Source organism: Myxocyprinus asiaticus, chromosome 45, assembly GCF_019703515.2.
Source record: "Myxocyprinus asiaticus isolate MX2 ecotype Aquarium Trade chromosome 45, UBuf_Myxa_2, whole genome shotgun sequence".
In the NCBI taxonomy this organism is placed as follows: Eukaryota; Metazoa; Chordata; class Actinopteri; order Cypriniformes; family Catostomidae; genus Myxocyprinus; species Myxocyprinus asiaticus.
In genome coordinates, this window is record NC_059388.1 from 2,695,589 (window position 1) to 2,723,574 (window position 27,986).

Genomic DNA, 27,986 nt, shown 5'->3' on the forward strand with positions numbered 1-27,986 from the left:
CCATCAAATTGCTTGAAATAAGAGAGGGGGACATCTACAGGGAGAGATTGTAACAGGTAGTACAATTTTGGAATACATTTTAATAAAATTAACCTTCCCAATCATAGCTAAATGTAATGAAGCCCACCTGCCACATCGCTCGAAAACCTTTTTATTAAGGGGTCAAATTTAACTCTAAATAAATCAGACAAATTTGCTGGGAATAAAATGCCCAAATATGCCCTGTTTGCGCCACTGGAAGGTGCCCGGCTGGAATGCCGTTACTGGGCAGTACACTGTCAGAGCCAAAGCTTCAGATTTGGACCACTTGACTCTGTATCCAGAGAACTTAGAAAAGGAATTAATAATTCTATGGAGGCAAGGCATAGAGCTAATGGGGTTGGAGACAAATAATAAAATATCATCTTCATAAAGCAAAAGCTTATGCGCCACACCTCCCACCACCACCCCTGGAAAATCATCTTCCCTTCTTAACGTGGCTGCTAATGGTTCCAGGGCAAGACAGAACAATAATGGGGAAAGAGGGCAACCCTGCCAGGTGCCCCTATCCAGAGTAAAATAATCTGAAATTAATCAATTTATTCGTACCACCGCTACCGGGTATCTATAAAGTAACTTAATCCATCCAATAAAAGTATTCCTGAACCTGTATATTTCCAAAATCTTAAAAAGATAATCCCATTCTACCATATCAAACGCCTTTTTGGCATCAAATGAGATGGCAGCGACCGGAGTCTGATCATTCACCACTGACCACATAATATTGATAAAACGCCTAATGTTATCAGAAGAGCTACGGCCCTGAATAAACCCTACCTGATCTATACGTATAAGAGATTTCATAACTTTACTTAAATTCTGGCAAACCGATTTTGACAATATTTTTACGTCTAGCTGGATCAGGGAAATTGGAGGGTAACTTTTACATTCGCTTGGAACTTTGTCCTTTTTAACAATCAGACTGATCCGGGCTTGTGTCATGGTTAGCGGAAGCTTTCCATTCTTTAATGATTCCGTATAAACTTCCAACAAAAGTGGAGCCAATTCTGTAGCATAAGATCTAATAAATTCAGTGGCAAAGCCATCTGGCCTTAATTACCTCACCAAGCTCCTCTAAGGTTATCTCCGAATCAAGATAATTGTTTTGCTCAGTCATCAGTTTAGAAAGTTCCAACGGTTCCAAAAGTTTCTAATATCTTCATCAGTAGACGAAGATGTGGAACTATAGAGATCAAGATAGAATTAAGGAATGGTAGAAAAAGACTCTCTCTGCATTATATATCTAGCCAAAAGCTTCCCTGCTTTGTCCCCCGACTCAAAGTATGACTGTCTTGCCCTGAATAGCCAAAACTCCACCTTCCATGACAAAATAGTTTTATATCTATATTTCAATCGGGTCAATTCTCTGAGGCCATCAGCTGACATATGGCGCTTCAGCTCTGCCTCTGCACTTTTAATATTCCCTTCCAACTCCACGAGTTCTCGTGCTTTGGATTTTTTGGTGAATGAGGCATACTGTATGATCCGACCCCTAAGAACCGCCTTAAGTGCCTCCCAAGCCACGCCCACAGAGGATACTGAGGACCAGTTAGTCTCCATATAAACATTGATTTCAGCCTTTAACATTTGTTGGAAATCAGGATTTTGCAAAAGGGATACATTAAAGCGCCAACTATATGATTTATTTTTCTCCATATGTGGCAACACCTCTAAACACACCAGGGCGTGATCTGAGACTAAGATGTTTCCAATTGAGCAATCAACAATAGATGAAATGAGGGATTTGGATATCAAAAAAATCTATTCTAGAATAAATCTTATGGACTGATGAACAAAATGTATAGTCCTACCAGATGGGTTCAAAAGTCTCCAAATATCTGCAAGACCAAGATTTCTACACATCCTGTGAAGCATCAATGTTGCTCTAGGGGGCTTACACACTTTTACTTCACTTTGATCAAGGACTGAGTCCATCAATAGATTAAAGTCTCCTCCCAATATTATATCATGAGTGGTGCCAGCGGCTTGAAACATCCCTTCAAGATCTATAAAAAAGCCCTGATCATCAGCGTTAGGTGCGTAAATATTAGCTAAAGTCACACTTTGCCCCCGAATTTCTGCTAAAACAGTAATGACAGAACTAAAGAAAACATATCCACCCCATATCTTCCCAAATTTTTCAGCTTTCTGCGGGGAAAGATGCATTTCTTGAAGAAACACTATATCATATTTCTTACGTTTAAGAAGAGAAATAACCTTCTTTTTATGGGGTGCCCCAACCCATTCACATTCCACGTGGAGAGAGACAATCCATTCATACTAACATTTGATATTTTGACATATTCGAAAAAATAGATTGTGTCAAAAATAAAATTATAAAGACCACATTCCCCATTAGTGCAACAATCAAACCCCAAACTTTCCCCCATACCAAACAAACAGAAAAAGAAAAACGTGCGCTTTAACCCCGCGCACGACAGCGCCAACCGGCATCCATCCCTCTAAACTCAAACAGTCCATGTACGCCTACGAGAGCCCCCGCGACAACTTTGCTATCGGATTGCTCAAGTCTGTTGTTTCTATACAAATTTTGTGAGACACACCAGAAGATAATCTATAAAATAAACTCCAGCCAATAGGCGGAATAAACACAAAGAACATGTAGATTCATCCACATAACTGTCCCGAAGGTGTGTTCCTCCACAAAACAAACTCCATCCGCTTGCGGAATAAGCACAAAAAAAAAAAAAAAAAAAAAAAAAAAAAAGGCCGTTTAGTTTCCTCAGACAGTCAAATGAATGTTCAGTGAGCCGTCCCATTCGACTGCTACATGAGTGCAACAAAGACCCAATCACTCCAATGTCCTGCAAGAAATACTCCACAAAACAAACTCCAACCAATAGGAGGCATAAGCACAAAGAATGTGCAGATTCATCCACAACACTGTCCCGAAGGTGTGCTACTACACAAAACAAACTCCAGCCGCTTGGCGGAACCAGCACAAAAAGAAACAAAAAAGGCGCTCAGCTTTCAGACAGTTAAGTGTATGTTCAGTGAGTCAGTCCACTTGGCTGCAACGTGGATACCACAAAACAACTTACTCATTCCATTGACTTTAAGAAGAACATCACTTGCTGGGGACATGTAAATACTTTACAGCCATCCTTAGCATCTATCAGCTTGAGCACATACGTCTCTTTTAATGTCTCCAGAGCCCGAGGATTTTCAATTCTTTGACATATTGCCTTCCTAGAACAGTTAAGGATCAGGGTGTATCGAATCTCACTGGTTTATGACATAAAAAGTATTAAAACTAACAAAGTGCGCAGAGCTCGCCGTTCACACGTCCGAACCTCACATGGCATCACGTGACCTCTGTTTTAATTGACTTTTAAGTCTTCTATATCAAATAATAATATTTATGTGAATAAATGTGTATATATGCTATAAAAGGAATGCCGCATGTCTGTTGGGTACATTTACTAAAAAACAAACAGCCAAATGCCTTGTAATATATAAGGGCTATTATCTACTATTGGTCACACTGTTCTTCCCATCCCCCGCAAAGACAGACACTTTCTTTTACTAAACATTAACAAATATTTTGAAGGGTTTTGTGGAGACACATGTTAATCATTGTATTGATTCTGTGAATATTGATCATTGTAACACATTATTTAGGTCTTTATTTAAATACCCTTTAACTTATTTTTTTATTTTTATTTTTTACAGACATAAGTTTTAAATACCCAGAGCCTCAGCAATTCACACCTTTCTAACTCAATGTGGGGGGAGGAGCTGTTTAGATCTTTGTTTGAGGTGAAAATGCTGCTGTGTTGTGGGTGTGACATTCAGTTTCCAGAAGACGTAATGGTTAGACTTATTTCGATTTTCACCCAGATCTTTGGATCAGGACAAATTAAATTGAAATAAATGTACACACTATGTATTAAGACCAGACTGCCCCACATATTTTATTGCAGTGGTGGTGACTTATAGAGGTGTAACGATTCATCGATCTGGATCAATGCATCGATTCAATGACCAACGGTCCAATGTTATCGATACAACATGTAAATATTGATATACACATTTTTTTAAGATGTATGTTTATTTTAATACTCTCACGTCAGCCACATCCGTACGCATTTCCTTCAGGCGATGAAGCAACCTTACTACATTCATTTCACTTTATGAGCGCTAAATACGCTTTTCATGTGGAACACGGACGTGCGCAGGATCTGTGAAGCCAAATTGTGCTCTGTTATCTGTGTGGCGTGCGCATGCGTCAACCGGGCTTCCCGCAAAATGTGAGCTCCATTGGCAGGATCTGTGCGAGCGCATCAGCCGGGCGCTCCTTAAAATGCAAACTCTCGTGACAAACACAGAGCGGCTCACATGCGTGATTAATTCGGGCTTCCATCGATATCGTTGCGCATGTGACCCATTTGAATTTTACATGAGAATTTGCTGTTTTAAAGCACCATGGAGAAGTTCAACCATGTGAAACGTCTTGACAACGCCGACATTCTGAACAGCACTAACGAGGGAACGAGAAACACCTGCTCAACTCCAGCATCAGTTATAAGACTTTACACATCTACACAGCAACACCCTTACTAACATCCCAGTTAACTGTAACAGAATTTTTCAGTACAACTGTGGAAGTTGTAGCCAAGAAAACCACGGAGAGCACAAATAGTTGGAAACAAGTCAAGGGTATGCAAGTACTTTGAATTGGATTAAACTGAAAAATTAGCTGTCATAAAACGAGTGATCACTTGTGTGTGACTGTTTTTTATATTATTTATCTGTATAATTTTCTTCAAGATCTGAAGTACCATATTTTGTTGTGGATGTGTATACAGAGAGCTGAATAAAATAATAAAATAATATTTTGGTTGCATTTGAGGGCAAAAAAACCAAACATTTTTATTGATTGTGTAAAATAGGCACATAATATCGGAAAATATCGATCGCAGGCCCCTGAACTGTATCGCGGCAGACTTTGAAGTATCTGGAAATATTGGATCGCAGGCCAAGAGAATCAATTCAAGATCGTATCGTGATGAAACGTCCGATTTACACCTCTAGTGACTTACATGTTGTCAAGCAAGACCAAACATGATCGATTAGAGTAGCAACATTAAATTGAAAAAAAAAAAAAAAGAAGAAGAATTTATAAAAAATTAAAGTAATAAAACACACAATTGTATATAACTGAGTCAAAAACATATGGATAAACAGCTGCAATTACCTAAATAGTTTTATTCAAAAAAGAATTTTGCTGAATTTTTTATTTGAATTGGTTAACCCTTTCGCACATGAGTTTTTCCTGTACTGACGGATCCTCCAGCATGAGTTCTTTACTCCTTCTCGGCTCGTTCGGCTGCAACAAGCACAACACAATGTGACAAAATAATAAAATAATAACAAAATAATGTACTGTATAATGTAATTAAGCTGAATCATAAACTTTACCATGCAATCATGAACGCTGCCGCACTATGCGACTCTATCGCCTATGATTTTATCTTTAAAACACAAACGTGGCAACAAATATAATATTAAATATCATGTATAAATTATATACAGTATAATAAGTCCAAATGACCAACAATGATCTTACAGGACACCGTGTCGGTGCCAGCCACAGCACAAAATGTCTGTTTGTGAATCTGCTGGATGTATTTTACTTTACTTTCAATTTTTTGCCATGATTTTCAATTACGTATTTCAATGAAACTGCTCACTGGGGACTTTAAGACATTCAAAACATTACACATTACAGCATGTTTTTCTGTAAAGCTGCTTTGAAACAGTGTATTGTGAAAAGTGCAATAAAAATAAAAAAGACTTTACTTGATGTTGCTATGTGCATGAGTTTAAGGGCTGCAACAACTTTTTGATAAAACTGATAATGAAAATAAGTAACAATGAATTTCATTATTGATTAGTAGGATATGTGCGGCGTGCACAGAGAAACTCCATCAGTGATGTCACTTTACAGTCGTGAAAAATGTGTTTTCATGATAACTCTTTTGAAAAATGGTTGAGAAAAATGTAAGCAGAAAAAACACGACCCACTTTATCATGCACATGGGAGCACTTTATAAAGACTTCAAAGAAGATCATAAGCACACAGTTTAATGTGGACCGGTTTCTGCGTCAGGTGCCTTCACAGAGTGCTTGTGCTGTTTGATGCGCTTGAGAGCTGTTTCTCTCCAGTGCATAACTAACATTTTACTTTCTATGTTTTATAATCAAACCAATCGCAACAGAGAAAGGGCACACAATCGTTTGGATTAAACTGTGCTTTGCGGTTTATGGCAAACAATATTTTACTGGCAAACAATGCCATTAAAAATGTATTTTTGTGAAGAATATTTTAGAAACATGCAACCAGTGACAATATTATGTTAGAACTTACAATATTCATTTGAAATATTAAAAATGTGATCAGTGACAGTGTGCAAACATATGTATCTAATATAATTCTGCATTTTTAGCTGAGCAGAATTATTCATATTTCTATTCTGGTGTCACCATTGCCTTTAGTCCCACTCCATCTCTGAATGATCATTTGCACTTTAATGAACAGTACTTTTAGTTGTTTTACAATTAAAGGAAAGGAACTGTTTTGAATATGTCTTAAACATTCAAACTTAGCTTTTCTTCATTTGGACTTTGTTTAAAGTATTGTGAGTGTATCGAAGACTGAATTTTAATAAATACATTTGAATAAAATTTTACTTGTTTTATACGATTAATCAAAGAAATAATCGAAGATCAATCTATTATAAAATTAATCGTTAACTGCAGCACTAGTGAGTTTGTGTAAGAATGAAGGATTTGAGCTTCTTTTGAATAATGATCTTGTAATTGATGCACACAGTTATCCTGCTAGATCATCAGAACTTCAAAGTATAGTCCTTACCTCCTATTGCACCCCCATGATCAAGACTCTTTCTTTTAAAGGCTCGAAAGGTGATAATGAGAGGGACGAGCACTGAAAACAGCCATCGAAATGGTGATACTGGTTCTAGTGTACCTGAAAAACAGTAAATAATATGCAATGAATTACAGACCAGTAGACACATGAGACACATAAAGGTCTGCTAAAAAAAAAACTAGTGAGCTGCCTCACTGACTACTGCCTATAGAGGTAGCTTCCTTCTAAGGCAGTTTCTTAAAAGAGATGGAACCTTATAAGTGATCCACAGGTGCATTTTGGCTTTTTGCCTAAATTTGGCAGCTGGGAGTAAGACACGACTCACGCAATATTCCAATACTGCAAAACTAAAGTACTGCATAACACGACAAACCTCCATCTACCAATAAATATGTGGAGATAAAGCCAGCAATATGTGCTTTTTTTACCCTCAACCAAAGCATTAAATGAACTAAAAGGTGGGTACTGTTTGAACAGTGACAGGTAATTTAGTACACCTCCCTACCGACCTGTTCATTTTGGACCCCGTTCCCACCTGTATTTAGGGCTGTGCACCTGTGATCAGACCTCCCGAGATGGATGTTAATACCAGGTCTGAACAGGGCAAGACAGAGTAACATTTGACAAGAGATGTCACTGCTTAGACACAAAGCATTTTTTATTTATTTTAACAGCCAAATAGAAATGTGAAGCATACAGTTAAATTAAATCAAATCCCATTCAACTCCACCCCCTCCCATATCCCTCTACCTCAGTTGGGTGTACAGTACAAATCTACATAAGTACAAAAATAAAAATAAATGAAATACATTTACATATATTTATATACTGTATATACATACATATACACCGATCAGCCACAACATTAAAACCACCTGCCTAATGTTGTGTAGGTCCCCCTTGTGCTGCCAAAACAGGGCCAACCCGCATCTCAGAATAGCATTCTGAGACGATATTCTTCTCACCACAATTGTACAGAGTGGTTATCTGAGTTACCATCGACTTTGTCAGTTCGAACCAGTCTGGACATTCTCTGACCGTACTCAAACCAGCCCATCTGGCACCAACAATGCCACGCTCCAATTTTTTCCCAATTCTGATGGTTGATGTGAACATTAACTGAAGCTCCTGACCCGTATCTGCATGATGTTATGTACTGCACTGCTGCCACACGATTGGCTGTTCGTATTGATGATTGTTGGTGCCAGACGGGCTGGTTTGAGTATTTCTGTAACTGCTGATCTCCTGGGATGTTCACACACAACAGTCTCTAGAATTTACTCAAAAAACAAAATACATCCAGTGAGGGGCAGGGGACCTACATAATATTAGGCAGGTGGTTTTAATGTTGTGGCTGATCGTGTACATACAACATACTGATAATGTTCTTTCCTTTAATTTGAGATGGGGAATTAAAGAGGCACTACACTGAGTGAATTTGGAAGCCTGGTCTATAATTGGTCATGCAGACACAATGTACATCTCATCGTCTCCTTGGCGATCATGATTTCAAACTTGATTACACTTCCTATAGCGCCATCTAGCGCTCTGCGCATACGTCAAGCGCTAGGAAGTGCAATCCACCTTGAAGTCATGATCGTGCCTAGAGACTGTAATGACAAGATGCACAGTGATAAAGGAATAATATTTTTGTCTGTTCTCACCTAGTACCAACTGAATTGCTTCAGAAGACATTGATTAAACCACTTGAATCTTACGGATTACTTTTTATGCTGACTTTATCTACTTTTTGGAACTTTTGGAGTTCTGGTCAACAGTCACTTGCATTTTAAGGACCTACAGAACAGAGATATTTTTCTAAAAATCTTTTTTTGTGTTCTGCAGAAACACTTGGAAACACCAGGATGGCTGGAAGGTGAGTAAATGATGAGAACATTTTTGGGTGAACTATACCTTTAAATTAAAAAAAAAAAAATTTAAAAAAAAAGGTGCAGCCCTCGAGGCTAAAGGGATCCTGCTTTCCAGGCCCTGGCTTTCCAAAGCTGAGTACCCCTGCTCTAGAAACTCCAGAATGTATGCATCACCACTGGCTAAATTCTTCTTCAAATATGACAAAATAACTCAAAATTGAAAGTGTTGTCTCACCATAGTATGTGCTGGCGGTTATGGACAGGACCCAGAACGATAATGAAATGGCCAGTGTCAAACACAACAAAATCATGTAAGCCATCATCTGGATGTAATCCTTCATGTATCCTTCATCCTCAAAGTGCATTTTCCTTGATAAGCGCAAATCTATGAGAAACATAAAATCAGACAGAACTAGGTGAAATGTCAACATAAATTATTTTTTATAACACTTTAAAAGGTTGTAGAAATTATATATGTATATTTGGAATTTTAAATAAATAAATATATATATATATATATATATATATATATATATATATATATATATATATATATATATATATATATATACACACACACACACACACACATTTAAATATAAACATTTTACAAATAATTAAGCAATTCACAATACATTTCATAATTTTTCAAATACATAAAAAAAAACAAAAAAAACATAAAATATAGTTGTAAGAGGACTTTTTTGACCCAAAGGTGGCGCTGTCACAAAACTTTTCATGTTACCTCAGTTCATGGTCCTAACGAAGCTTCACTTCTATAGGACAAAGCGTAAATGAGACACAGCCTCACTTCCTGTTTTACAACAACCTCGTTAACTTAGTTACAGCGTAATTCGATAACGGTTGTGTAAATCAAAAACCTCAGTCTGAAGATCACCTGAGAGATATTGTGACAATCGGAAGACATCTTTAGGAGAAGCAAAAAAAAAAAAAAAAACGATTAACATCATTGTTTAAGATAGTGGCCACTGTAATGGGTTTTTGGGATTTTTAATTTAAGGGGTCCATTACTATCTCCATGAGGAGAGTAATCAGAAGAACAAAGCATTTGTTTCTAGACCAAATGATTTATAAGGTACGCACAAAAGAAAAGTGCATTTTTTATCTGGTGGTGAGACCCCAAATTTTGTGTTGGGTCTAGACATACCCACCCCTATTGAGTGCCAAATTTCATAACTTTCCTTCAAACTGTTTATTTGTTTGCAATAGACTTCCAGCCAGAGGAAGAACAACTCTAATAAGAAATGGAACAGATACAATAGGTGCCTTTGCACCTTCGGTGCTTGGCCCCTAGATATAGCTGCAAGCAGCAATTACAGGGCCAAGCAGACCAAGGGAAGTATGATTGGACATCACTGATTATGAATTTAAGTAAAGCGGTGTAAAAAACATGAGTACAATTGTAATCGATGTAACCGAGTAATCTAACGATTATTCTGACAATTAATTGAGTAATCTGAAAAATTATGTAACTCAGATTGCACAATGTTGTTAAGGTGAAGTCACATTCTGCGAAAATGCGTTCAATGGCCTAAGTTTTGATGTACTCTATGACTGAATAATAAAGACAACAAAATGAATGTTCAAACAATCTCTAGAGCCAACAGACACCCAAAGCAGATCTATAATATAAAAATGTTTATGATTCCAGCTGAAAGATATTGGCTGCTCCAGGTGTGCTCAACTTGCTGAACATGATCTACCCATTTCAGATTAGAACTCAAAAATGGGAAAACAGGCCATGGAAATAAAATGTTTTATCTTTTCGGAAACAAATTCTGTGTAATGACCGTCACAACTTCTTTCCCACATCTGGAAGCAGCAACACAAATTGCATGAATTTATCAGAGTTTAGAAATCAAACATTAAAAAAAAAAGAACAAAGCATCACGGTTGTTTAAGCCAATGAGCATTAGGCGGTGTCATCAGCAAGTCGTTTCCCATCATGCTTGCAGTTTGCGCACCTAGGAAAAAACATCTGCGCTGCCTACCTCCACATTCCAGAGACTGCGACCGCCTCACTCTCACAGGAATTTTTTTTACATACGTCGTCATGACAGCACAGCAAATCGGACAGAGTTCTAACCGGCATGCACCTGTCGGTGATCATCAGTCATTGTTGTTTTTCTCTAAATGCCTGCACTGTCTGCATCTACAATTGATATGATCCTACTTGTGAATTTGCTCATCTCAAAAGAGTCTAATGACTTTCAAAAATGAACCTGCCCTGGGAAATATTCTGTGGAGTTAAAAGTGACAACTAGCCTCTGTCTCTCCATATTTATGCTGCATTCCATTCAACTCGGAAAGTCAGATTTCCCAACTTCCTACAAGGAAAGGTGCAATGGAATGCCACTTCAAGTTGAAATTCCAACTTGGAAACTCTTTACAACACCAGCTTTGCCGAGATGCAGGTGCGTGATGTCACACAAACTTGTTAGCACCAGGGGAGATATACAAAGTAAGTGATAAACATTCACTTTTATTAAATAATATTGATAAATGAGTCAAAGTTCCTACATTACATGATATTAAAGCTTATTTAACAATACCTGAAGAAACAAGTGTATAAAACATGGAATTATACTCTCTTTTGATAATTGTACACCTGTAGTACAAGTGCTAGCATTGCAGCATTGTTTATCAATTGGGTTGCTAGGAGACGTCTCTGGTGACAATCAAACCCCTGCTAAGCTAACGGGAGCATTGCAGTTTTGTTTCCTTAAATTCCTTATCATTTTCCGAGCATCTGTCAATGGAATGCTTTTGTTGGACCAGCATGGAGGTAGTTTTGAGGAGCTGAGAAATTGTTTTTTTAATCTGTGTGGCTTTACAATCAGGGTTAGGAGGGTTACTTTTGAAATGTATTCCACTACAGATTACAGAATACATGCTGTAAAATGTAATTTGTAACGTATTCCGTTAGATTACTCAAGGTCAGTAACATATTCTAAATACTTTGGATTACTTCTTCAGCACTGGTAGATTTTTTCACTTGTTTCGACTATAAAAACTCTGCCAGTACAGTAAGACAAAATGGTGAATTGTGTACTTAACACAGGCTGCGTCCTCCGGAGGTCGCATTTGTCAGCCGCATATGTCATCGAGGCTGTCTCGTTTCAGAAAAGCGAGTAGGACACTTTGAATGCAGCCTTCGAATGTGACCTTCTTTCATGGGAATTCGCAGGATGTATGAGGTGTATCCTTCGTGGGCACTCATAACCCACAATTCGTTTCAACGGAAATGTCTAAAAACAATAACGCCAAGCAATCGAACCAAGTGTGAAAGCTCCCTAAATTGTTAAAGATGTCTCTATGTTCCACTTGGTTCGATTGCTTGGACTTGTCTTTATCCCAATATTGATGACTATCAATCAGAATTTATGAAAGGTCGACACATTTGTAACAATATAAGGCTTGTTTTGGATTTAATTGATCACAATGTGTTTATTGAAGTAATAGTTTAATTTTGTTTATTTTTTTTAAAGCATTTTATATTGTTGACAATATCATTTTTTGGTTTTGGACAATTTTTTAAACATGCTGTTCAAACTTTATCCAATGACTGTAACAGCTCAATTAAGTTGCCATATGGAACAACATTATGGTTTGAAATCAATAGAGGTATGAGACAATCTCACCTTTTCTTTTTTTTATAAGTCACGCAGACTATTGCCATACATATAAAAAAAAGAGAGATTTCAAGGTATTCAGCTTTTAGACAGAATTTCAATGTTCCCAGTTAGCAAACGACATTGCCCTTTTCTTGAAAAATGAAACCAAAATCAAGAAAGCAGTTGATTGTCTTAATATTTTTTCATCTGTGTCTGGTTTGTCCTTAAACTTTAAAAATGTGTTTTGTTTCCTTTGAAAACACATAACATGGGGAATATACATGGGATACTAGTAAAGGAGGTGGTTGATTATTAAGGAATCAAGATCTGCAAAGACCAAAAGGAAGGAATAATTAGAACTTTAATCCAAATATAGGAAGAATTCAGTGAAAATGTACTGCATGGTTAATGAGAGCTCTATCATTGAAAGGTAAAGTATTGATGTCCAAAATTGAAAGGTTATCATGCTTAGTGTATACAGCACTTGCATTAAACGTACCACAATCCACTATAAAAGTAGATACCCTATTATTTAACTTTATCTGGAAGAACAGAGTCAGACCTCACTATATTAAAAAGGGTATTGTAAGCAATCCAACAGAAGAAAGTGGTTTAAACGTACTCGATTTTTATTCTTTGAATTGTTTGTTAAAAAATAAAATGGGTAAAAATAACCCCAACTTGTTTTTTGATAAGATGGGTGGTTTGGAGTTTTTCTTCAAATGTAATTTTGATGTAAACGAGGTTCCTGTGAAGTTACCTCATTTCAATAAGCAGGTTTTATTATCTTGGATGCTCATGTAAAAACACAACTTCTCTCCATACAAATCCGTTATTTGGAATAACAAGAATATTCAGTTTAAGAACAGGACTTTATTTTTCAGAAACTGGTATGATAATGATATTATAAAGGTGAGACAGTTATTTAAGAGTAATTGACGACTTTTTAATTATTATGACTTCCATAATCACTATAAGATTCCTATAAGTACAAAGGAATTTGCAATAGTATTTGATGCCATCCGGATGACCTTATTGAACTAATATCAGGTGACATGTCTTCTGGGTGGATGAATCTTTCCACGTATGACACACAAATAAAAGTAAATGGTGTTAACATTTTAGAAAATAAATGTAACAATTTTGTTTTTGATGCATGTGGACAGACGATTTTCTTTATTTTATACTTTGCTTATATTATATTATGCTTGTAATCAATTATAATCCACTATTAAGCAATATTCATATATCCATTCTTTATGTATTCATTTATCTATGCAGTTATGTCATCAATGTACTTGATAATTCTCAAAATGTATGCAGGGATATTAAGAATTTATTTTCTTATTCCGTGTTCAGTGACAATTTTTGTCACTCATGATACCTAACTACTGTAAGTGCTACAATTAGTTAAGGTTATTATAAAAACATCTTTACACTGCTTACACAGTTTTAGGCCTTGAATATCATCGAGACCCAGGCTGAATGTGTTGTTTTCTCTGTCAGAACAAAAACATTGCGATAAACCAAGCTCGCACGCAGATTTGAATTATATAGGTTAGGACAAATATCTTTTCAGCTCTTCTCTCCTCGCTCTCTGCAACGACTACATCTCTGAGGCCTCACTCTATCTTAATGCTTTCTTTTACTTAGTTCATTAGATGAGACAACATACTATAGACTTAATTTAGGAGTTAAGTCTTTAAGACCTATTTACTAAATATTCAACATTTTTTTCTTTATTATTTTGCATTTATTCAGTGGTCATTATAATTGATTTTATTTCATTCATTTAATTTTACCAATTAAAATAGTTATTCCTTCTTCAACTTATCTGAGTTATTGGAGTTATTTTCCATCTGCTGGATCAGCCTCCACTAATCGGAGGTTGCAACCGAGATAAAGTTGAAATTGGATCAACTTTGTGATTTTTCTCCTGCAAGGCAAAGATTGGGAAGGTGAGTTTTCATCTTCTTTCTTTTAATTTCTAGATTGATTGTTGGTGAAGTCTCGTGAGGTATATTCTTTGAGGCCAGTTCTCTCAATTTTGGCTGCAGACGGAGAGAGAACAGGCGAGTATGAGCAAAACTCACTTGAGCACTTGAAAATCAAGATGTGAGAGAGCAGACTACCGGTGTTGGGTGGGGGCAGGGCCAACGAAGCTGTGACTAATCACTGGAGCTGGAACAACTGATGCCAGGCCAATCAAAATGGATCATAGTACTTACTTGATGGCTATCTACTTTATATAGAATTCAGTGTAAGTTATAATGAATCTATTTTCCTGCTGCACCTAAATTTGAGATATAGAAATGTGCATTTTCTAATGTTTTTAGTAATCGCTCAATTCCCTTATTTAGATGTCAATATATGATTTAAATTAAAGCGCACATGACCATGGTAATCTCAAATAATCATGATTAAAGCAAGTCATCGTGGTCAGGCAATTATAAATCTTATTCTTAAGGCGTCAAGGTGCACTTTCTTAGTGCTTGATTTTAAGGATTGATCAGCATGGACGGGTTGATAAATGCTTAAAAAGACCTTTAACTAGAATTAAGAAATGAATTACTGTCATGTAAAAGATATTTAAAATGACCTGTTTTATTCTGAATGGATAAATACAGGTGCATCTCAATAAATTAGAATGTCGTGGAAAAGTTCATTTATTTCAGTAATTCAACTCAAATTGTGAAACTCGTGTATTAAATAAATTCAATGCACACAGACTGAAGTAGTTTAAGTCTTTGGTTCTTTTAATTGTGATGATTTTGGCTCACATTTAACAAAAACCTACCAATTCACTATCTCAAAAAATTAGAATACATCATAAGACCAATAAAAAAAAATGTTTTAGTGAATTGTTGGCCTTCTGGAAAGTATGTTAATTTACTGTATATGTACTCAATACTTGGTAGGGGCTCCTTTTGCTTTAATTACTGCCTCAATTCAGCGTGGCATGGAGGTGATCAGTTTGTGGCACTGCTGAGGTGGTATGGAAGCCCAGGTTTCTTTGACAGTGGCCTTCAGCTCATCTGCATTTTTTGGTCTCTTGTTTCTCATTTTCCTCTTGACAATACCCCATAGAGTCTCTATGGGGTTCAGGTCTGGTGAGTTTGCTGGCCAGTCAAGCACACCAACACCATGGTATTTAACCAACTTTTGGTGCTTTTGGCAGTGTGGGCAGGTGCCAAATCCTGCTGGAAAATGAAATCAGCATCTTTAAAAAGCTGGTCAGCAGAAGGAAGCATGAAGTGCTCCAAAATTTCTTGGTAAACGGGTGCAGTGACTTTGGTTTTCAAAAAACACAATGGACCAACACCAGCAGATGACATTTCACCCCAAATCATCACAGACTGTGGAAACTTAACACTGGACTTCAAGCAACTTGGGCTATGAGCTTCTCCACCCTTCCTCCAGACTCTAGGACCTTGGTTTCCAAATGAAATACAAAACTTGCTCTCATCTGAAAAGAGGACTTTGGACCACTGGGCAACAGTCCAGTTCTTCTTCTCCTTAGCCCAGGTAAGACACCTCTGACGTTGTCTGTGGTTCAGGAGTGGCTTAACAAGAGGAATACGACAACTGTAGCCAAATTCCTTGACACGTCTGTGTGTGGTGGCTCTTGATGCCTTGACCCCAGCCTCAGTCCATTCCTTGTGAAGTTCACCCAAATTCTTGAATCGATTTTGCTTGACAATCCTCATAAGGCTGCGGTTCTCTCGGTTGGTTGTGCATCTTTTTCTTCCACACTTTTTCCTTCCACTCAACTTTCTGTTAACATGCTTGGATACAGCACTCTGTGAACAGCCAGCTTCTTTGGCAATGAATGTGTGTGGCTTACCCTCCTTGTGAAGGGTGTCAATGATTGTCTTCTGGACAACTGTCAGATCAGCAGTCTTCCCCATGATTGTGTAGCCTAGTGAACCAAACTCAGAGACCATTTTGAAGGCTCAGGAAACCTTTGCAGGTGTTTTGAGTTGATTAGCTGATTGGCATGTCACCATATTCTAATTTGTTGAGATAGTGAATTGGTGGGTTTTTGTTAAATGTGAGCCAAAATCATCACAATTAAAAGAACCAAAGACTTAAACTACTTCAGTCTGTGTGCACTGAATTTATTTAATACACGAGTTTCACAATTTGAGTTGAATTACTGAAATAAATGAACTTTTCCACGACATTCTAATTTATTGAGATGCACCTGTATACGAACAGAGTCTCACGTCAAACAAGAATGCACACTGTGCACAATATTATCTTTATTTCACAAATGGGTTTCTTACAATAATTACAGCAGCACTGCAATTCATCTAAGCAAGTACTGTCTATATCATGTACGACCACTGGGATGTTGTTGGGGGCCAGGGTGGGATTGGGAGGGGTAATAGTGGGGGTTAATGTTGATTCTGTGTATATATGTTTTGTTTTTCTTTGTTCAAATATGTGAATCAATAAAAATTGTTAATCTGAAAAACTAGTAAGAATAGTAAAAACGTAAGATTAAATTGAGTAAACTATAGTGCCTGATTAATATAGTTATCCATTCATGTGAAAACAAGGAGAAGTTTTTGGAAGTTGTGTTTTACACTTAAAAAACAAATCAAACATGTCTCCGTCCAAGCACTTAAGCAACATGATACCAGACTTTGTTTAAACATTTTAATAAAACATTTAAATAATACCGATGATAAATAAATGTCATAAATTTACTGAAATACAGCAAAACGATGCACACATACATCTCTTGTTGTTTTACTGAATGCAAACATCCTTAGACATTACATGTGTGGTCTGTCGGCGCCGAATTCTGCATTGATCAACGTGATCAAATAGTCTCATTTCATTTGTTACAAGATAAATTCACTCTCAATCATTTAATTGTCAAGTTATTTAACTCAAGGCCGTAACCATGTCTTGAACATTGGGGGGGGGACCAAACCATTTTGGGGGTGGAGGGTTCGCAAATATAACTGTCCTCTTTGGGCCTTATAAATAGTAAAGGTGCTGAATGCAATAATTTTCTGAATAAAGGCTTTAAATACGATAAAGGCCCAAAATTGTATAATTTATTTTTTTCACACAGAAGTTCACATTGCTAGCAATTTCAGTCATCTTTTCTTTCTTTTTTGTGCTGTCTCAAAGAAAAGATTAATATAATTTGAATTTCTTTTCATCACTGATGTATCTGTAAAATGACATGACTGTGTCAGCTGGCTAGCAAAAAGAAAATACACAAAATTATTTACTGCCCTCAAGTTGTCCCTCATTGTGTTTTTTTCCCCAGTAGAATCATAACACAATCTTTTCTTCAAGAACCTGAACACTGCTCTTTTCCATACAAAAACACTTCATTTTGAGCACTACTGTCAAGGTCCAAATAAAAATCATTATTAATATACCATAAAAGTAGTCCATACAACACATAGCTGCTGTATGGCCCCAGAAATCTTGGAATATAGTGCACTTGTCATATGGACTACTGTTATGACGTCTTTATACTGAACTTTTAATAGTGCTTTATAGTATTTGTCCTTTTTGAAGCTTGACAGCTCCTGCTCACTATAAACTGTTATTCTGTGGAATACAAAAGTAACAGCATGTGGGTTTTGAACAACATAAGGGTGAGTAAATGAGTGAGTAAAAGCACAATAGAAGTCACAAGTCACTGGTCTTACCATGTTCTAGTTCTAATCTGGGTGATGATAACGCTCTACTTTGTGTTTTTTTTATAGATCATTTTCTAAGAGAATGTCAAGAGAATTTTGTAAAAAGCTACTACAAAAGCCTGCCAGATTACCACATTCATTCAGTTCCTTAACAACATGCACACATTCACTCTTTGTCTTAAGTCTCACATGCTGAAAACTGCTCTGTTAATGTTTTCACATTCATGATTATGAATATATGAATCACGTACTGTACGTGACATATTTTAAATTCAAAATGGTGAATTTAGCCAAATGGTGAATAGTTTGCGCCCTTGGAAATTAATGTCGGTCAGTACAACATTTCAATCATAAAACAGTGGTCAAATATTGCATGTTTAGTTAGATACTGACATCTCACATAACACAAACACTCTTAACCTTAACTGCTTGCTGATGCATGGCGCTGGGATAATCCACGAGGTTCCCGCTCAGAGACTCAACTTAAGTCCCGCCTTCATTTATTTGATTGGCTATCTCATATGACACTGAAGAGTGGCATTAAGACTACTGTGCATGCTAAAAAATATTTATTTTTTTAAACCATTATGTTATTCCTGCAACAACTTAATGACAATTAGACAGCAGTGCATAATGAACTGCAGCAGAATAGCAACAAGGATATCAATTATTGGGGGGACAATCTGGCCATATCTGATTATTGGGGGGGACTTGTCCCCCTCAGTGTTTATGTGGTTACAGTCCTGATTTAACTTATCCTGCCACTGCATCAGCCAGCCATTGGCACCGCTGGACTCGTTTTGCTTACAAAAAGAGCACTGGCTCTGTTGCGTAACGTTATCGTGTTCTAAGATTATCCGTTTTGATTGGTCCAGCATCAGTCGTTCCAGGTCTTGTAATTTGTCACAAATTAATTTGCCCAGCCCCTGCCCAGCACCGGTAGTCTGCTCTCTTGATTTTCAAGTGCACAAGTGAGTTTTGCTACAGGTTTTTTGAAAAAGTTGTTGCAAAAGTCATAGCGGGAAGATTTTAAGATGCAGTGGCAGATTTGAGAGGTTGTACTGCGACAGTCAATTAAAGTACAAAGGTAATTATGTCATACAAGTTTGTGTCTGTCATTGTATTTATATGAATGTAATTTTACATATTTGTGACTATTTGTATGTAAATTTGAATTCAAAAAACAGGTTTTGGATTATTGTCTGTGAGTGCAGATTGCAACATTCAACACGTTTTCACATCAGGATTGTGAGTGTAAATTTCATCTTACAAGTTCTCAAATTCAAATCTACAAGTTCTCGAGTTTTGCAACAGATTTACCATCATAGGCAAGAGGCAATAATCTCCTAATCTGAGGACTGATTGGATGTGATCAGTCCCATAAATTTAATGTATTGTGGGGTGAGAAAATATAGAATCTTTGAGATCCCAAGCGGTAGATCAAGGGATATGGGAGTAGCAGCCTGAGATTTGGTGCGCACCAATTTAAGATTATCGATAGTTTGCAATAGTGTTATATTGCGTGATTGATAAGGGTTGAACATGACTGATAGGTTCATTTTGGATGTACCTCCATTTATGAGACGCCACAATCAAACAACAGAGAACCTTGCAGTGTGTTTGTTTTAGAAAAATAATTAAATGCAGAATTTAAAATTCTGATCCAAAAAAAGCAGATGAGATCAATTTGGTATAATTGTCTAATCATACAACTGAAATTGTAATACCCCCGATACAAGATACAAAGAAACAATATATTAGTATGTATTGAAATAAACAAATGGAAGTTTATTTGAGATTTGCATTGTATTGTCTAGTGAACGAGGTAAATTCTTTTGTTGGTGTTGTCACAATACTGAAAATGGCTTTTTCATTGGAAAAGTGATAAACTACAGATTGCTGAGTTATTTTTAGATGGAAAAAGTTTGAAGAAAGCCATTGGTGATGCTTTGTGAGGAAAGCACTATATAAATATAACTTTTTATATTTACCACTAATCTCAATGTTCAAGATCAGCTAAAACTGGTTTAAAACGGGTCTTTGAACTGTTTGAATTGGGGGAGAAAGAATCAGAGTGGAGAGAACTGAAAATCCTCCCTGTCATCTCAGTCTCTGTTTTGCCTGAAACACAACAGCAGTGAAAATAAAGATAAAGATAAACTAAACATTGGGAAATCTCTCAAGCCCTGAGAGGCAGAGAGTTATGGTCCGATGCTTATATTTTGAGGGCCTATATTTTGTGTGGATTGTCTTTATTAACACTGGTGCACAACTAAATGTAATGCAGTTCCATTAAGTTATCTTAGGTGATTTTCACACTGGGCAAGTTTGCTGCGGTCTGAATCCGAGCATCATTGTTTCCGGCGACCCCCGCAGCATTGGCTGGTTTCAGACTCATTATGATTCTGTTGAACCCCGGAGCTTTTCTGTCATCAACTTACATCATCACAAACGTGCACATGATGGAAAGCACAACACAGGTTGCTATATTTGTGTGTTTGTTATTAATTTTGTGTAATTATGCATACCAGAGTGAACGACACTTGCGCCTCTGTGTTTCGCATGCTGTAATTCAGAAGTTGTACATGTCCAGGGGAAGGAGACTATATCTGATGCTCACAAACTATCTTTTTTGAGGACACAGCTGGTTCCATGCTCACACACTCACATATATAAAAGGCACCTCACCTATTCTGTGTCCCGAAACATTTCCCTGCCACTCACGATGCACGTGTGTGTGTTAGTTTTTGTGCAACTGATGATGTCATCATGCTTAAATCGGCAAAAACGCATGCACAAGTCATTTTATTTCCTGAACAAGTGCAGACCCGAGTACAGGTTGCTTTCTCACTCATGCGAACCGCGGCACAGTTCCAGTGAAACCGTACTCAGACCACCTCCTACAGGTAGTCTTGTCTGCAGTTTGCGGGTGCGCACCCGAGTTTGGAAAACAGCGTTCACATTATTGCCCGACCGATTTATCGGCCGATATTAGCCTTTCACAGATATATAGTATCGGCGTATATGTTTTCCAATATGCGCAGATATGAAAACTTTTTTCAGAACATATAATGCAGGAAACAATGCTTGGGGTGATTTAGAATTGGTGTCATAACATAGTTTGTCCAGCAGAGCGTGCTCCGACTCCATTGTTTACAGAGCTGAGCTGACGGTGGTTCTGCAGACAGTGCGGAGTTAAGCGGTGTCTTCACGGTAAGTTGCTAACTAGTTTGTGAAATACATACTGGAAAGTTAATAAGCAATGACCCCATCATTTTCCCTTTTCAATATAACTAATACAACATTAACCCTGTCCCTGACAACCATGTCACTCGTGCTTATCACATCTGTTTGTTATGTTAGCCAGCTATAGTTTGTCAGTAACGTAGCAGATTGAAAGGTAAGCATCAGAGCATCTTTTTGCAGCTCAGCAGACAATGGTGCAGTGGTGGATTGTGTCTGTTGAGTGTTGATTTCACGCTACGTTGTTACCTAGTTGGTGAGACGCAATGCTGGAAGGTAAATAAACAATGTCCATCTTTTATGCTCCGTGACAACGAGCTAATAGCTAACTAGCTAATCACGTAGCTACTTTCATTGCTTGTCAGCTGAGTGGAAGCTAATGTGTAAACATGTATTCACCAAACTCTTTTGTTCAGGATTCACAATTTGTTACCCCCTTCAACTGAATAATTCCAGTCATTGTATTTACAAAATGTAATATTTAAAAGTCTGGTTTTCCACTGTTGAAAGTTTCCCCTGAACTTGTATAGCAGAATACAGTGTATCACCGCTGCCACTGTTTATCTCTTGACTCGGCAGGTGTAAATGCAGAGAAGCTGTGCTTCTTGTTTTACAACCTGCCCCTAATTGATTGGCAGTATTAAAATACTCAGCATTTGACTGATACTAAACAGTAATACTGATATTTATTTAGCAATTTATTTATTTTTATTTATTTATTCTTTATTTAAATGGTCAGCAATTGACTGATCCTAAAGAGTACTGTTGTTTATTTAGCCATTTATTTATTTTTATTTATTCTTTATTTTAATGGTCAGCATTTGACTGATACTAAACAGTAATACTGATGTTAATTTAGCTATTTATTTATTTTTAATTATTTATTCTTTATTTAAATGGTCAGCAATTGACTGATCCTAAAGAGTACTGATGTTTATTTAGCCATTTATTTTATTTGAATTTATTCTTTATTTAAATGATCAGTCATTGACTGATACTAAACATACAGTACTGATTTTTATGTAGTTATAATTTTAATTTATTCTTTATTTAAATGGTCAACAACTGACTGATACTGAACATACAGTACTTATTTTTATTTAGCAATCATTTTCATTTATTCTTTATTTAAATGGTCAGCATCTGACTGAAACTGAACATACAGTACTGATGTTTATTAAGCTATAATTCTAATTTATTATTTATTAAAATAGTCAGCAACTGCCTGATACTGAACATACAGTACTGATGTTTATTTAGCTATTTATTTTAATTTATTCTTTATTTAAATGGTCAGCAACTGACTGATACTGAACATACAGTGCTGATGTTTATTACGCTATTTATTGTATTTTTATTTATTCTTTATTTTCTCAGTGTTCATTTCTAGAATTTGTTGACAATGTATAATAATAATGTCAAATACTCTTTGATAAAAATATTTAAGAAAGCAGCCTTCTGAGTACCTTTGTATAGTCAAATCGGTGCACAATCCACATAGAAAAGTCTGTTTTCATTCCAGCTCAAATTAACTATATCGGCCACCATATCAGTAATAGGTGAATTTCCCCCTCTAAAATCGGTATCGTTTGGCTCTAGTTCACATTATCCAAACTAACTGAACTCTGATGTCATTCGACCTAGGGTGCGCACCAAAAGTTCTAGTATGAAAGCACTCTTACAGAAATATGCAATGACATCAGAGTGAAACTTTAATGGTTGAAGGTATTTTACAATCGCAAGGATATGCATCCAAATTATAAATTGTTATTACAAAATCTGGCCGACAAATTAATCAAATCTCTGCTAGTGGAGAGATGCAAATTGCTGCCATTTCAGGCACAAAATTAAGCTAAATTCCTGAGATTGAAAGTGAAAGTTATGAGGGCAGTGAATATGTGAAACTGTATCCGAATTTGAAGTGTGTATATTTGCGTTGCAATTTAATAATCTGCGTACCAACGTTCAGCAAATCATCGTCTTTTCAACCATAAGCTGTTAATCAGGATATAATTATAAATGTTACAGGTAATTTGTGTATTTAACCTTTGAGGTGTGACTGAGTGTCTGATTTATTTCAGGTATGCAGGAAACAGTGCTTACTCATTTAGCCTGGCTCCCAGATAACAGATATACATGTGAGTTTTAATTAATTCATTGATCATTGATCAAAGTAAGAGTTTTATTGTGTTTAAGTTTTAGGTCAAGAATTAATATTCTGTATCCCTTTTACAATTTTTTGAGTCTGCAGACTGTGTATGTGCGAATTGTGGTTTATCTTCGATGACCTTCAGCATTTAGAAAAGAAAAAAAAACTCTTCAAGGGTTATCTGGCTCTTGTTCTTTCAAACTTTCACTCTCACAATCAAATGTTTTTGATCCAAATTTGGGTTGGAGAGAACCAGGTTGGTACTGTTTTGGGTATGGACATTTTGAATAAAATTGAAGCTGACATTTTACTGACACAAGGTAAAATTACTAGATGCCTATTTGCAACAAGTATGGCATTCCAAATCTGACCATCAGCTGTTTCGTTAAAAGAAACAGAACAAACTGATTAGACTATAATTCAGTATTTTTCCACACTTTTTCCCAAATTGTGGTCAAAATCAAAACTTGATGTTGGCCTACGCAAAATTGAACCGCTGAACATTTCAGGCCCACACCATTCCTCCAGTGTATCCTCTCAGACGAGACGCTGAGAAAGCTGCACAGGAAATTGTTAACCAATTTAACACTGATAGCATTATAGTGAAGTGCTCTTTGCAGACCAATTCACCTATGTGGTCAGCTCGAAAACCTGATGGTAATTATAGATTGACAATTGATTATACCGCACTAAATTCTGTGACACCAAAAATTACTCCTATTGTTGAAATTCTGAACAATTTTGAACAACATTTCTCCCAATCACCGCTGCTTCAGTACGACTGACATCACTAATGGTTTTTGGTCGTGTCCAATCAAATCAGAAGATCGATATCGATTTGCATTCACCAGCAACAGACAACAATACACCTGGACGAGATTGCCACAAGGGTATCATGATAGCCCATCTCTGTTTCATGGTGTCGTTGCACACGCTATCAAAGCAATTGTGAATTCTTGCTCACAGTCAGTAATAATCCAATACTGCTATGACATTCTTGTCACTTCGCCCAGCAAGGGGCGTCATTTAGCTAATTTGACATCATCGTTTAAGTCGAAAAAGAAAGCGCAACTCTTTCTTGCTGAGGTGACGTTTTTGGGACAGTGTGTTGATTGCACTCAAAAGCCTCAAATCAGTTATGGGTCTTTTCAATTTCAGTCAAATTTATATTCCAGATTTTTCTGATTTGGCCGGACCCCTTACGGAGATCCTAAAAGGAGGTCTTCCTGGTACTGCTCCTCTAGAGTGGTCCCAGTGTATACAGCTCCAACATCTTTGCTTGTTGAAATCGAGCCAGGCTTGACTCAATGGATGCATTTCCCTGCTTGCTCTACTAAACCCACTCACTGATCCTGCCGACGCTATTCTTAATGCTGCTATAATGATAACACTACCTTCACCCCCTGACAGGTCCACCAATGTAATGCTGCTTTGACAGAAAATAAATTCTCCTTATACAAAAAAAAAAAAAAAAAAAAAAAAGGACCATAATAATAATACTAGTGACTAACTTTGTTCTTCTCTTTTTTGCCTTCTTTCTTTTTGATAACAGGTACTGACTGATGCTCTCTGGACATTATACAGAGTTCCTAGATCCAGATCTTGTGATCTACCACTTGACGCCTTCCTAGCCATGCTGAGGCATAATCTCTTCCTGAATGATCCTGCTTTCCTAGCTGTGCTGGTTGCTGATCGATCCTAACACCACCACCACTCTTCGGGGCTGGGTCTGTCACCACTGGAGCCTAGTTTCAGCCACTGATGTTTCACTCTGGGTCCAGGACACACCCTTTGACTTGACTTCTCCATTCTCCAAGCAAGATACACACACTCGATACTGGTTTCGTGAAAATTTCCCTAGTTGTGGTTGCGAGAACCAACACAACATCACATCAACACTTTCCATTACACTTTTCCTGTTAACAGATTTCATACCGGTCATGGTGGGATCATTTAGAAAAGTTTTATTTGATTAAAGAGATTTTACAAACTCAACTGGGGGGACTGATGCATGTGGACAGACGATATTCTTTAATTTATACTTTGCTTATATGATATTACACTTGTAATCAATTAAAATCTGCTATTAAGCAATATTCATATATCCATTGTTCATATATTCATTTATCTATGCAGTCATGTCATCAATGTACTTGAGAATACTTTATCTTTAAAGTTGAATTTAGTTTAGGAGTTATGTCTTTAAGACCTATTTGCTAAATATTCAACATTTATTACTTTATTATTTTGCATTTATTCATTGTTCATTATAATTTTATTTCATGAATTAAATTTTACCAATTAAAATTGTTATTCCTTCTTCAACTTATCTGAGTTATTGGAGTTATTTTCCATCTGCTGGATCAGCCTGCACTAGTTTTTATCAGAATAATCTGCAGAAATACATTGTTACCTAGATGCAAAGCATATTGGAATTCAAAGTCTAATAAAATAAAATGAAAGGATGTTTGGAGGTTGCCCAGTAAATACTGTCTCACCAATAAAGTCAAAGAAATTACTTATAGAGTTATCCATTTAATTTACCCTGTGAAACAAGTAATCTCAAGATTTTTCAAAGACATGGAGATCAAGTGTGTTTTCTGTAATATAGAGAAAGAGACCAAAAAGTATTAATTCTTTGAATGTATGTATACCAAAATGTTTTGGATTGACATTGATCATTTAATCTCACAACATGAAGATTCGGCTAAATGGTGAAGATTTATTTTAATTTTATAAGAACATGAGTTTTTAACTACATTTTGTAATAAATGTATTTATCATATATGGAAAATACCATATTCACAAAGAGAAATGGGCAATTAATAAACATAACATCCATCAGAGTTGTTGCAGAATATTGTGACTTAAAAAAAAAAAAAAAAGCAAAACTACTGTATAGAATATTTAAAGCCTTTTCTCGAAATAATTCATTTTAATTTGTATTACACTGACAATTAATTCGTTTTATTATTATTTAGATTTATTTTATGTTGGTGCAGTAACAGTGAGTTCACATTGTAATCCTCTGTCTGCGTTTGTTTGTAAAAGTTTTTGTTTTGCAATTAAACAAAAATGTTTATGCTTTTGTGGTCGGAGATTGGAGATGTCAAGTAGGAATATCCCAAGAGAATCTGCATTTGAGTCATGAATTCATTAGGGATCGTCCTATAGGTTTTATTATGGCAGTTTTGGATTATTGAGTATAATAAGGTCTGTGGTAAACAAACATTACTTAAATATCCTTGGACGTTTTGTTCTTCAACATAAATAACACAGTCATCATTCCTCAAACGTTAATGTTGAAGCCACATTGAAGCAATATATTGAAAAACATTATAGATTTTCAAGAAGCATAATACTTACACAGCAAAATAAAGGCATGGTGAACTTTGTGAGATTAGATACATGATCAACAGTACCTGAATGAATCCTGGCAACAGTACTTGTTCCCAACTTGTTCCATGTTTCCTGAACTTTAGCCACGTTTATCAATTTACAATAATAATACAAAAAAATTATAATAATCGAGATTAAGAAAAATCGAGCTCCTACAATATGCCTGTATCAGATGGAACTACTCAACTGACTTCCGCTCATTTACCGTCCCAAGCAGAGAACTTATATAGCGAGATCACAACCTCCGCACTTTTACCATAGAAGAGAGCGTACGTCAACTAGCGTGTTACGACAGTAAGTAGCCGTTTGCGGATCCCATACAAATGAATTAGGAGAGCCGTAAACTGACACATACCTGTCGCAAAATCGTCCGTGAGTTCTCTTATAAAACAGCAATTTTATCGTAGTAAACGCTACACATAGTTTACTCCAAAACTATTTCATAGTGTAAAACATGTTGAAAAATAAGTGATTCATGAAGAATAAGAATAAATTAGATGAAGATAAGCGAATAAGTGATGAGCTGTTTCCTCACAATAGCCGATAACGAACAAGGGAGTCTTAAATAATGCCTACACTAAATTCGGTTTCGATACACGTGTTAACGGACTATGATAATGACCTACTCGGACAACACATTGTTTCCTAGAGCTGGCAGGAAATACTCAAAACAGACACAAGCAGCGTATCTGTCAACCACAAATAATATAATATTGAGCAGCAGCCGTCGGAGTTGCGTTGGAGTGACGTCACCTCCCCTCTTCGAATGATTGGCTAGAGGAGGAGCTGTCGATCAAGAACCCTATGTGAAACTCTGGAAAACCAAGCGCGGAACTTGGAAATAAAAGCAAAGAAAAATACAGCGTAAGCGTACAAAAAAAATGAAAATATGAGCAAAATTGTCAGTGAGCACAAAAAACAGCAATATAACCAAGGAAAACATGATTTTGTTTGCAATTCTGATGACTTTGCTTTAATTTTTTTTTCTTTTTTTTTTTTTTTTTGCAGCATAAAAATTATATATTTTTGATTCATGCTTGTTATTTTTTGATCTGCACTAATTATTTT

General features: G+C 36.5%; 1 protein-coding gene across 2 annotated transcripts in view; it reads right to left on the reverse strand.

The window, feature by feature from the left end:
• tmem19 (transmembrane protein 19) overlaps window positions 1-27,628 on the reverse strand; it is a 98,423-nt gene extending 70,795 nt beyond the window's left edge. Inside the window, exons 1-3 of one of the 2 annotated variants that reach the window (XM_051688776.1) lie at window positions 26,886-27,628; window positions 9,059-9,208; window positions 6,938-7,051 (exon numbers count right to left, since the gene is read on the reverse strand). In XM_051688776.1, the coding sequence (XP_051544736.1) occupies window positions 6,938-7,051; window positions 9,059-9,188 (244 nt within the window). In that variant the 5' untranslated portion in view covers window positions 9,189-9,208; window positions 26,886-27,628. The remainder of the gene's footprint in view (window positions 1-6,937; window positions 7,052-9,058; window positions 9,209-26,885) is intronic. The other variant, XM_051688775.1, reaches the window with a different exon arrangement.
• Window positions 27,629-27,986: the final 358 nt, after the last annotated feature.